This window comes from Monodelphis domestica, chromosome 1, assembly GCF_027887165.1.
Source record: "Monodelphis domestica isolate mMonDom1 chromosome 1, mMonDom1.pri, whole genome shotgun sequence".
Classification (NCBI taxonomy): domain Eukaryota; kingdom Metazoa; phylum Chordata; class Mammalia; order Didelphimorphia; family Didelphidae; genus Monodelphis; species Monodelphis domestica.
This window is the reverse complement of record NC_077227.1, coordinates 563143977-563156899: the sequence shown is the minus strand read 5'-3', so window position 1 is coordinate 563156899 and position 12923 is coordinate 563143977. Positions and strand designations below refer to the sequence as shown.

Here is a 12923-nt window from a genome sequence, read left to right as displayed (position 1 = left end):
ATTTCAGCAACAGAGATGACTGAAATGCAAGCTCAAAAGCAGATAGCAGTACAAAAATGAAAATGTGTGAAGCCTCAAAGGAAAATGTGAAAGGATGTCAAGCCCAAAATGACATCCTGGAAGAACTCCAAAAGAGGATCAAAAAGCAAATGCTTAGAGATTTAGAAGAAACTTAGAATATTTAATACTATACATAGACACTAAAACATAAAAATAATTTGATCATAATATTAACACTAAGAATAAGAATGCCTAGTATTTTCCAGGATTCTAAGGTTTATGAAATATTTTACAAATATTAAATCATTTGTTTCTCACATGAACTCTATGATGGGCATGCTATTTTTGTACATATTTTACAGGAAAATGAGAGACAGAGGTTAATTGCCTTGCCCAGCATCATGCAGTGAATGTGTTTGAGGCCAGATTTGATCTCAGGTCTTCCTGACTCCTGGAATAGTATTTGACTCCACCAGCTGCACAAAAAAATCATAAAAATAAGGCAGAATTGTAGCAGGTAGTGATCAGACCAATCTCTTAGAAGGACTGTAGCCAAGGACCTACCAAAAACTGATGACTAGAGAGAGACTTTCTAGAGTTTCACAATGAATTTTCAATCACTCAGTATTGTCAGAAATAAACAAGTGGAGGCATTTCCCAAGTCAGAAGTTTGGAGGCCTGCAGTATCAAGCAATGTGGGCTCCTTTCTCATCTAAGTTTTTAGATTTTCCTTTCTAATGAGAAGAGAATAATATGGTGTGTGTATGTGTTTTGAAGCATATAGATATTTCATTAATCTGTTCTTGGGAGAAGAGTTCCTCTTCTCTTTTCTTACAAAGAAAACAGGTTGGAGAAAGAGGAAGGGAGATTTCCATTTATTTTCTCCTTTCCCACTTATTTTCAGTTCTTGAATGAGCTATTAGTTTTGACCTAAACCTCTGATTTACAAAAAAAAAAAAGGCATTTCATCAACTTAAACTCCTCCTTTCTTCCTACACCCTAGCCCCAGCTCTACTCCTGAACACCACAAGGTTTGTCTGAAGCTTAGGTTCAGAAGGGAAAAAAGTGGCTAATACTAGCTCTTCCTCTGATAAAGCTTTGAAGTCTGTAAAAGTCCAAACTGAGGCTGCACTTTTACTTATTTCATGAATTCTAGGTTTGGCACCCGGCATTAGATCAAGGACGAGGTCAGAATCTTCAGGGACATAAGCTTCACCTATCTTCCCCATTCTCTGTTTCTTCTCCCTGCCCTCTCCTCATCCTCTCCTGCCCTCTCCTAAGGAAATCAAAATGAATATAGAAATCTTATGCCTGACCTATTCTAAAAGAAGAGATTTCCCCCATTCCTTAGCCATATTTTCCCCAAACCAATGAAATATTGAAAAATACTTGTTTAATTTCTTGTATTTATATCAATTAATTTTTTTGGAATTTGTATCTTCTTCCTCCTCTTTCCCCAAAGTAATATTTTATTTAAAAGAACAAAAGGTGTACGTGGATGATGTTCAATAAAATTAACTAGCAAATTGAAAAATTCTGAGATAAGCAATGTTCCACACCCTTTCCACCTCTGCAAAAATTCTGGAGCAGAGATCTCAGCTTTCTTCTTTGAAGCCAAGTTTAATTAAAATTTTATAACATTCACTATCAATTATTTTGTTGTTACTCTTCTTTCTATTTATATTTTTATAATCATTGTATCTCATCAAGTTTTAAATCTCCCATCCAATAGTACTTCATCATTCTTTGCATATTTCTTCTGTTGTCAATTACAGCATGACTAACATCATATTACTGGCTTATGGGCTATTCACATTAGAAATGGACATTTCTAATGTGGACAAATATAATATATTTATATTAACTAATATACTCCTATTAGAAGGAAATTTAAATGACAGAAAAGCATTTTGAGAACGTCACTCACAAACAGGTTCTTCATTTCAAAGATGAGATCAAAGGGAAAGTATTACACTACGAATTTCCTTGCAAACAAAACGAAAAAGTCTGGCCACTAGATTTGGCCAAAGTGGCACATTTCTGAATTTTACCCTCAAAGATCCTACTCAAGTAATTTTGCCTTCCCCTTATCTGCTGGAAATACTTCAACACTACCCACTTACCCTACCCCCTCCCTCTTCAGTTGACTCTGCTTTCTAAATGCTGGTATCTTCTTTTCTTCCCATTCAATCTTAATTATATCCAAAAACAAACATCTGTGTCTATCTAGCTAACCTTCCTAATAAGCCATTTCCGTGGTTCTTTTAGTCCTTTTTGTTTCTTGTCCACTAAAATGTGTCTGGATCTCTGATCCTGAGTTCTTCCCAAACATTTCTGGCATGGCTTTAAGAGAATCCAGTATTCAGGTACTCTGGCTTCCCTGTTCTAGGGATTATAAATGAGTAATGCACTCCAATTGAGAAATGTTCCGGGCCTAATACTGGGAAACATTTATAAAGCAGCCTACAGAGAAGTAGTTGCAATCTTGCATCTACAATAATCCATTTGAGTTAATACTAAACTAAGTCCCTTGTATTAGCATCATGGTGTACATGGAAAATCTCTCCTTCTCCTTAAAATTTGAAAAGAAAAAATATATTTATATTAACTAATATACTCCTATTAGAAGGAAATTTAAATGACAGAAAAGCATTTTGAGAACGTCACTCACAAACAGGTTCTTCATTTCAAAGATGAGATCAAAGGGAAAGTATTACACTACGAATTTCCTTGCAAACAAAACGAAAAAGTCTGGCCACTAGATGGCAGCAGTGCCACATCTTTCTTTTGCAAATTAATAGGGCCTTGAGATTCTGGGTAAAACTTGCAACATTAATACACAAGTACAAGCATATTACAAAACCATCCCATCTCATTTGATGGCCATTTCCTACACTCCTTAGACTCAGACTCAGAAAACAAACTAGCATGTTTTGTTATTGTTTTAAAGCAGGGAATGTTATAGCCACATAGATATCTACATGAATAACCTTGAAATACATCCTTCTGCTTCTCTTAAAAGGGTGACTGCAGGAAATATCCCACATTAATTATGGCGCTAAGGACTGAGAGTCCCTGATGATCTAGATTTTTAATTTTTCATGGATTTGAAATAAATAATTTTCATCATCCTTCAGGTTTTCTTTCATAGTGGACAAAGAAGAATTTCTGTCAAGTGTTTAAAAAAAAAACAAACCATTGGCCAGTGAAATTTGAGTCAGAAGATGTGAGTTCAAGTATTATCTCTGACGTTTACTAGGACTGGTGTGACCTTGGCTGACCTTGGTCAAATAACCTAATTTTTCTGGACCCAAATTTTCTTCTTTGTAAAATGAGTGTATTGAATAAAATATTCTCTAAACTTTCTTCCAATTATAATATTTTATACTGGGGGGGTGGAATCATTTTTCAATATACCTCCTGGCACTACTGGGTAACTTCACCATTAGATGCTAGAGTGGACATTTGCACTGGAATCATTGAATGCTACTGATTGAAATCATATTAAAGTAAAAATCTTTCATGAGCACTAGCCCAGGATGGTTGGATTTTAGAAATGTTTTTTAATGGCAGAAATCCTTCTTGGTGACACGAGTCATTAGGAATGGCAGTGGAAAGACAAGACACCGTTTCTCAAGGAGACTTCAGCTCTTTAGCTCCCAAAGGAGATCAATTTGTTCTGATGAGAAACTTGAAATGAACTATTGGAGCACTTAATGGGTCTTAAAAAGCATTTTCTCTCAATTGCTGAGCTATAGATACTGCCCAAGGTCTGATTTAAGATCATAGAGTGAATGACCCTCCCCCATACACCCCTAGCTCAGCTCAAAGAACAGGACACATATTATATGTTATGAATTCCATAGGGATAGATTCAAGCTGCCTTCTCTTCTAATTCTCTTAGTAGGAGTATCAGTTAACGACTTAAGGTTACACATAGGGAAATTTCAACTGTTAAGTTAGGTATACCTTTCAGAGCAGAGGAGCCCCTGGTTTATGTCCACCTTCCATTGTTTATCTTTCCACCTCCCACCCCACTCCACATATCCCAGTTGTGTCCCTCTCATTCATATCTGCTTATGTCTTCAATTATTCTTGGCACGAAGACTAACTTTTTGCAATCAGAAATATTTCTTCTTATGAGAAAATGTACCATGGAGATAAAATGAGTTAAAGTTAGCAATTATTTCAGTTGCCCTCCCACTCCAAAACATCCTTCACATAGAGAACCCACATTTTAATTTCCTGGACTTCCAATATTAAGGATATGGGTTAATGATAATGGATAATCAACATATAAAATATAATGAAAAATATACTCTATGCATTTAATTATTTCATAATTACAAATGTCCCAGACTTGGTGTTTTGTTATGCTTTTCATACAACCCATATCTATATTTACACTCATCTTACTTCTACCCTCCAAAAAAGTTTATTTTCCTTTTAACTTTATGAACCAAATTTCATTTCAATGGGAGGATGAAAGGGGATGGTCATTATAATGACCAACTGAATAGCTATGCCAGCACTCCAGTTGTGTTTCTTTTTCTATTTTTATGGTCTAGAAATTCACTTATTCTTTAGTTCACCCTTTGCTACTAGAATATCCTACTTTCTGTAAGGCCTGACCATTTCCAGAATTCTTGCTACTTTGGTAAAATATTTGCCCTGGAATTACTTTTACTATTTTAATCCTCTAATTGTATAATTTTGTCAACTATTCTATGTTCTCGGTTTTGATCTTACTCACATCTAATAAAATTTTCCAATTTCTCCATTAATGCTCCGATGTTCTTTTAAAATATCTTCATCTACTATGTGATCAGAAAATTTCTGTGTAACCTTGAGCTCTAGGTGTCTTCTCAAAATTCTAATCAATATTAAAAGTAATGTCCTATTGTTCCATCTCCCTGATCTTATGTGTTTCAACACTTCCAAATATAATTTTTTTGGTATTTCATGAAAAGACTTAACCAAAGGCTCAATCTATTTCTCTATTCAGGCCCTATACCAATTTACTTTTGATAAAAATAATTGACCACTAAAATTCCTACTTGGGTTTTAAATAAGTAGTTTTATAAATGATATTTTTCAAGCACACAACTCTCATAATTAGAGAAAATACACCTGTCAATGTCAGTAGCTTTATTTTTTTCATTTCCTGAAAATAGGGCCATGGAATTTAAAGCTAGAAAGGGATCTTAGGGATCTTAGAGACAGGTTGAGATGAATTAGAAGTGAGAAACTAAGATGAAAGAAGGGAAAAAGAAGATACTTCTACTAAGAGAATTAGATATTCTAATAGTTATAATTTGTAAAAGCAAAGGAATTGAACCCAGGATCTTGATTTCAAATCCAATCACTTTTTCTCTCTCTCTGTGTGTGTGTGTGTGTGTGTGTGTGTGTGTGTGTGTGTGTGTATATATATATTATAAGAGATCTAATGGCTATATATATATATATATATATATATATATATAGCCATTAGATCTCTTATAATCAGATCATAGATTTGGGCATTTTAGGTGCCATGAAGAAAGAAGTAGAAACACCATTCAAAGCCATTAACTTAGTTACCTTCTCAAGGGGTTAATGTCAAAATTAAGGACTGGTTATTGAAATGAAGTGATGAATGGAGGCAAGAATACACAATATGGTCAGAAACATTTCTTTTACTTTGCCTAGAAAATGGCTTTCTTCCTTCAACTTCCCTAGAATAGCAGGGAGCTGTCCAGCCTGCCTTCTTTTCTCCCTTTAACCAATGCACCTGCACCTTCATTATTTTTATTATTTTTTTATGACTTGGAAGGCAGAGTCAATACTTCTTTGCAGGCAGAGTGTAACAGGCACGGCATCTCTTCCCTCCTCGAACTCAGCTCCTTTAGTTTGCCTCCAGTCACTGATTTCATTGCTTATTCACTAAGGTTATATATTTTGAAGTGTTCCCCTTTGGACAAGCCAACAAGTCTATGTTCCTAAGCATAGTAGCTGACTAACATTAAGTTGAATAGAAAGCAATATGTTGCAGTGAGCAAAAGGGCTCTTTCTAAGGTTAGGTCTGTTTGTTTGGGATTGTTGTGCCTCCCCAATACCACCTTCATTCCCCTCTCTGTGGGAAGGGATGGTTGAGTCCAGAATCAGTAGCAGCTCCTTGTACTGTTAGCAGTCTGTCTACTGTGCTCTTTGCCGTGTTCTCTCTAGTCTGGATACATCCCTCCCCCTTCTGCTTCTCTCTCTCTCTCTCTCTCTCTCTCTCTCTCTCTCTCTCTCTCTCTCTCTCTCTCTCTCTCTCTCTCTCTCTCTCTCTCTCTCTCCTCCTTCTTCTCCTCCTCACACTCGTTGGATCTCTTCTCCTGCTGCCTTTTCTCTCTGCCTTCCCCCTCTTTCTATCTCTTTCCTTTTCCCTCCCCTCCTCCCCACCGCCCCCATCCACCCTCGGCCTCCTTGCCTGCGTGCCTCTGCCCCCTCTCTCTCTGCTCTTTCCATTCCCCGCTTTGGACCTTGCCAGCTACCTAGGCTCTCCCATCCCAGCTCTCAGCAGCTCAGCCCTGCAGTGGCTCCGGACTTGATGCTATGAGAGCAAAGCTAGCCGAGCGCCCAGTCCTGCAGGAGGCGTTGGATGCACTGGCGGTCTCGGGACCAGGATCTCTCATCTCCTCGCTTTGCCCTTTGGTGATTATTTGGCAGCGGTCTTAGTCCCGCTGTTCCTCGGAGGAGACGGTCACATTTGAGGAGAACCATTGGTTTCTATGTGTGGAATAACTGCAGACATGACTACGTGGAGGAAGACCAAGTCGCTGCCGTTGCTGTTGCTAATGCTGTTGCCGCTCCTGCTGCTTCTGGGCGCCGGGCTTGTCACTGCAGCGAAGGGTAAGAAGCAGCTTGTTGTTGTTATTGGGGTAGGGGTTAAATCCCACAAGGGGAGACTCCCCAATTGCAAGTGTCTTTCATGGTCGCCAGGGAACCAAGTAACTGGTATCCACTGGATAGCTCCCTTTTCCAGATGCCTGTTAAATGCAATGACCAAGAAAGGAGCTTGGAGCCTCATTTTCTTCCTCTTTTTTTACCTCTCCATTCCTCTCTCTGCCTACCTTCTTTTGCCTTGACTCCGTATCACACACACACACACACACACACACACACACACACACACACACACACATCCCTCCCCCCAACCCCCAAGGTTTAGGCTTAGAGGCATTTCTCTAATTTGTTGATGATGAGTTGTCCAAGAGAATGGAGCCAAGCACGAGTTGGATAGGAACTGCGCTGTCTCTGTGCTCTAATGCTTCAGGGATGTGCGCTGAAACGGTTCAGACAACACACGGAGGTAGTTTCCCAACAGTTTCCCAACCCTCTTCATCATACCACCACCACCCCCCCGCCCCTAGACCATGATAGAATCTCCAAATGTAAGGTCAGAAGCAGTAGACCTCACAAGTTAATATTTTTAAGAAGGTATTTAAATATATAAATATGTATACATATATACATATATAATATTAATAGAAAGTCATCCACTCTGGCTTTGCCTTCCCCGTCCTTCCCACCCCACTCTATTTTCTCTCTACTGCTATTACTGCTGCTTTTCTACCTCCCTCTCCTTACCTCCTTTCCCACCTCCAACGCACCGGGGGTGCAATGTGTAGCTAGCTATGCAGAAAGTCGCCCCCAGCTTCCTCTATCCAGACTTCACTCCTTCTAAGTTGGTACGGGTGAAGTGCGTGAAAGGAAAAGAGGGGGTCCAGGATGGTTTTATATCACATTGCACTGACACAGGATTGGTCTTATATATTAATGCATCTATATAAAGGAGAAAGGAGAGAGAGAAAGAGAGAGAGAGAGAGAGAGAGAGAGAGAGAGAGAGAGAGAGAGAGAGAGAGAGAGAGAGAGAGAGAGAGAGAGAGAGAGAGAGAGAGAGAGAGAGAGAGGGAGAGAGAGATTTATTTCAGGAACTTGATTTTCTCTTTAAAATAAGTCAGAAAAAAATATCTAAGTGAGCTAAAACTTAGATACTGGCAACAGCTCCTGAACTTGTCTATTAGCTGGAAAGGACAACAAAGTCCCTCTTGATTCACTTCCCTCTCTTTAATGATATCCTTTGAGAGAAATGGAGTGTATGTGCCTGCTCTCAACTTGGAGGGTGGGGGCAGTAATAGAGAAATGGCCCCATTTCCAGATTTTAGAACCTTTCCTGATTCTTTCTTAGTATTACTTCAATTCTTATGGAGTAATCTACATCTAACCCCAATTCCTTTCTAATTCTAGAGAAGGAAGTTTTGATCCTTTTCGGTTTAATCATGTCAAAAGTCCATTACTCACTCATTCTCAGTGTTGAACACACGCAAACACAAAGCTTACATAGAGGATTCTTTCATCTTATTTTCCATCCATTTTTCCCGTCCTTCTACTGCTCCAGTTTTTGGGGTGATTGACAAGGCAAAGTAAAGCTATATCTGGGCAGAGAAAAACTCCAAATCAGGAATGCAAGGATTTGAGGATTGCTATTTCTCATGCCCTCCACTCTATTCCACTGGGAAGGCTGGACTGCCTGACAAATCCTTTATCTCCAATCCATTCCTCTACTTTACAATTTTTCCTCCTTCTCCTTCTGTCCCCCGCTCACTTCCCCATACTTCCTTTTTCTCTCTTAATTCCCCTTTATAGATCCACAGAGGAGCACACATGTGATTTCCTAGGGGACTCATAGGATCAGAGAAGGCGCAAAAAGGTGTATGCCTCCAGTTTAGAGCTCAACCTGAGTCTTCCCAGGGCTCTGAACCCTGACACTGGCGGAAGCTCAAGAGGATTTTGCCCTCAGTCCATTCGCTCCCTTTGGTCTTAAATATATCTCTGTCAGTTCCTCTTCCTGAGATACTGCCGGGGAGTGGGGAATGCCAGGGCACTAGGCAACCTCTGATCTCATTTTACTTGCTGGGAATTAGTAATGAAAAAGGAAAAAATAAGTGGAGAACTGGAAGGGTCATGCTTGGAACGCGCGCCCGCGCGTGCGTGCGTATGTGTGTGTGTGTGTGTATGTGTGTTGAATGTGTGGGGGAGTAGCTCAGCTAGAACACAACAGATTATTTGGGGGGGGGGGGAGAGGAAATTCCTGCCACCTAAATCTGTAAACTTTCAATCTCCTCCAATCCCATTCCTCTCCACTATTGCCCTGGCCCCAACCCACTGACTCCTTTCACTCCCATCCCAGTGTTCCCAGGAACCCACTAGAGTTCCTTTTCCACTAGTCCTTTCCCCTGCAATTAGTAGAGGTTTCTGAGGGGAGACAGCGGCGACTTCTTGCTGCTTCTGCTACTGCCTCTGCTGTTAGGGCTGGTGCTGCTGTTTAATAATCCACACACGTGTCTGCAGACACCATCCACGGCCCTCGCCTGCTGGGCTGCTGGGCCACTGCTGGGCGCTTGGTGGAGTTGGGGGTGGGGTAAGGGAAGTACCAAGTAGCAGCTTGAGGATAGCAGCCAGGGCCGAGACGAGGTTGAATGGGAGACCCAGAAGCCAAGTCCCAGAGGAGGGAAAGCCTGGCTGAGGGGAGAAGCTATTATTGAGACTCAGACTCTCTTCTTCGGACTCCACCTCCACCCCTTACATACTTGTTTCAAGGTGGAAAGCTAGGCAAAGTCTGTAGCTTTGGGCTCGGTCTATATGCTCGGTTCGAATAGGAAAAGTGAAATACGGATGCGGACAGGTGTCTGTGTCCACTTTCCCCTTCTCTATTCAAGGGAAGTCTGTCTGAACCTGAATCTGACTGTGCTAGTATTTATGAGATTTTGTGTGTGTGTGTGTGTGTGTGTGTGTGTGTGTGTGTGTGTGTGTGTGTGTTCATTTCTGGCGTAGGGTACTGGCTGCTCTTGGGACTGTGGACAACCTGGGCGCCGGGCTAGTATTGCTCTGGCTGCGTGGGCTTGTGGTGTCCTCCTCCAGTGTCTTATCTGGAGCAAGGCCCACAGTGGCGCTTGACATTTCAGTGGTCTGTATCCATGACAGAGGGGAAACTGTGCGCTCGAGAGTGTATGTATGGGGGAAGGGAGCGTGTAGCGGGGGACGATGAAGAAACCCAGACACGGGGTCAAGATCATTGGAGGGCTGGAATAGCTGGCTGATACTTAGTCAGCTGGCTGCCCAAAGTTGGGGTAGATGAAGCCTGTGCATCCCACTCCCAGCTATCAATGCCAGGGTCTGCACTCTGGCTTTGGTCTCTGGAAGAATCTCAGCAACTCTCGCCTTCCCAACATTTGCCAGGCAATGATTTCACTGATGTGGGAACCCCAGCCAGTACTACAAATTTACGCAACAATGTGGGTCCCAGTGGGCTCAGACTGTGCCCTGCGGGGCTCCCTGGCTAAGTTGACACCCTAAGCGTGAGTCCAGGGGGGAGCAGAATTGAGTTGATCAAGGACTGTCCAGTGCATGTCTAGACATCTTTCTAGAGGATGCTGAAATCCAGAGCAGGCTAGGGACCTGCCTTGGAAGCAGTGAGGAGCTCTGTTTTCTTGAGCTGGCTGCAGTCCTGATAGCCCTGGATACTTAGTATTCTTGTCAGCAGAAACTGTCTTGTCTTCCTGAATATTTTGTACCCACCCACAAAACGAAGTAACTTATCTAGACAGTCTTAGGCTGTTTTTCTGTTTATTTTGGAGTGTGTGTGTGTGTGTGCATCAGGTGTCTGCACACATGCTCACTCCAGTGCCTGAACATGTGTGTGCTTGTGGTGGAAGGGAGAACTTCTTTTACTTCCAAAGGAAAAGCTATGAAACACGTTTAGCTCCTCTGTTTCATTCTCTACCATTTCTAAATCATTGATTTAGTAGGTAGAGGGCAGGAGAGAAGATTACAAGTCAAGGGAGGCTACACAACTCTGGTATTAAAATCTCAACTGCTTAATAATTTCTTCTATTAACTTTATTATATATCTCTTCTCTTGTCCCCCACTGCAGTACTGTTTTAAAAAAATAAAGTTCTTTGCTTAGTTGTGTACTCTTGCTTGTGTACAGTGATGAGATTTCAGTAATTCAGAGACATCATAAGCTCTGATATAACTTAAACAGGAACAGAGATCCTGCTCATGTAAATGTACTATCACAATTGAAGTCACAGCAAGCCCATTGGAAGACCTTTGGAAAGGTATTTCAAAAGCATACACCCATATAACAAACAGAGAATTTAAGGAAATTATCCAACTCCTAAAACCCTTAATACCCAACAAAATGCCAATCATCCATAATAAATAAGGTAGACAACTCATAAGAAATCAAAGTATGAAAAAAAAATTCCATTTAGAAGCTCAAATTAGTTTAGGCTGGCAGTTAAATCCTTCATATATCTGAATTGCTAAATTTGAGCACTTCCTTGAGTCAGTTGCTTTTGCTAAATATACTTAATTGATTACCAAGTAGAAGGGACTGCATAATGGCCCATTTTTAACCCCGTTTTCCATTTCTTGAAAATAACTTTCAGTACTCTGACATTCATTAAAAAAAAAAAAAACTATTTTTGAATGATTATTTTTTCTCACTTCTTTATGGATCCGATTCTTTCCAAAATGTTTCCCAATGCTTTGGGAGGACACACAAAAAAATATGGTTTGGGATTTTACTGGTAAAAAGAGAATCAAGGGAAATACTTCCTTGGGAAACTTGAACAGATTAGCATTCTGCATTACTGAACGAGTGCATTTTTAAAAATCTCAAGAAATATCAAACAAGTAGACCTCATCCAGCTTTCAACCATCACCAATGTAGGGGAAATATTATGAGAAATATGATGTCCATATGATATGCATGAGATGGGTCAGATTCTATTAAGAGAATTATCAAGAGTATAGTCATTAACATTTTCAAATGCATAATATTATTTTAATGAGGACATTTTTCTTATTCTTTAAATCGTCTTCAAAATTTAAGGTAAACTCTCAGAAGAAGTCTTCGATTCATGAAGAGATATAAAACAAAGCAAAAAACACAGTTATTACTATAGAGCTCAATGAATATGTTAACAATTGATTAATATATATATATGTATATATATTAATCAATTGTATATATATATATATATATATATATAGTATTATAGGAGCAGTATACTTCATTTGAAATCACACTTGCCTCCAAGTCTTGCCTTAGACATTAAGACCGGGACTACACAAAAATCACTTATCTCCTCTGCCTCAATTTCTTCATCTGTAATCTGTGAGGGTTAAATTAATGACCCCTAAGATCCCTTCTAACTCTGAACCTATGATTCTATGATAAATATAATAGATTAAGCAACTATGCAGTAAATATTCACTCATTGGACTCAAAAGTAACTTCAATTCATAAAGTCATTAAAGTTTGCATGCGTAAAAAGCTGGAATACATTTTTACATTGACAACTTTCTCCAGTTTAATTATATAAAGTGTGTGTAATAGAAAAGTAAAACTGTCACACCCTGTAATCTGTTCTTAATGTAATTAATATAAGGAAATCTAATTGAAGGATTCTACCAACAAGATGCTGTGCTGGACACTGAAGTTATTATAACGCAAATAAGAACCAGTCTCTGACTTCAAGAGTATTTCAGTTAAAATATGGGGAAGATAAATTCTACAGCCAAATATAAAATGGGCTAGAGTATAATATGTGTGACAATGAGTTATGATGGTTAAAATGAACATGAATCTCTTATAATTATATTGAAGGGAAGGAATATCCCATAGGAAAGGGTAAATTGACAATGGGCATTAAAAGATGCTTAATTTTTTAATTTTGAAGAATTGATAGGGAAGGTATGCTAGATGTAGGGAATACACTGAATTATGTAATTTTTGTCATAGAGATAATTGACTTTGAATAAATTTGAATGGTTTTAGATGCTGAGGGAGGAAGATTTTTATTAATGTTCCATGATTTCCTGGACCTCC

At 39.5% G+C, this 12923-nt stretch overlaps 1 protein-coding gene across 2 annotated transcripts in view; it reads left to right on the top strand.

Moving 5' to 3' along the window:
* The first annotated feature begins 6155 nt into the window (after positions 1-6155).
* CSMD1 (CUB and Sushi multiple domains 1) overlaps positions 6156-12923 on the top strand; it is a 2624761-nt gene continuing 2617993 nt past the window's right edge. For both annotated transcript variants that reach the window (XM_056823354.1, XM_007476228.3), the window contains exon 1: positions 6156-6873. In XM_056823354.1, the coding sequence (XP_056679332.1) occupies positions 6753-6873 (121 nt within the window). In that variant the 5' untranslated portion in view covers positions 6156-6752. The remainder of the gene's footprint in view (positions 6874-12923) is intronic.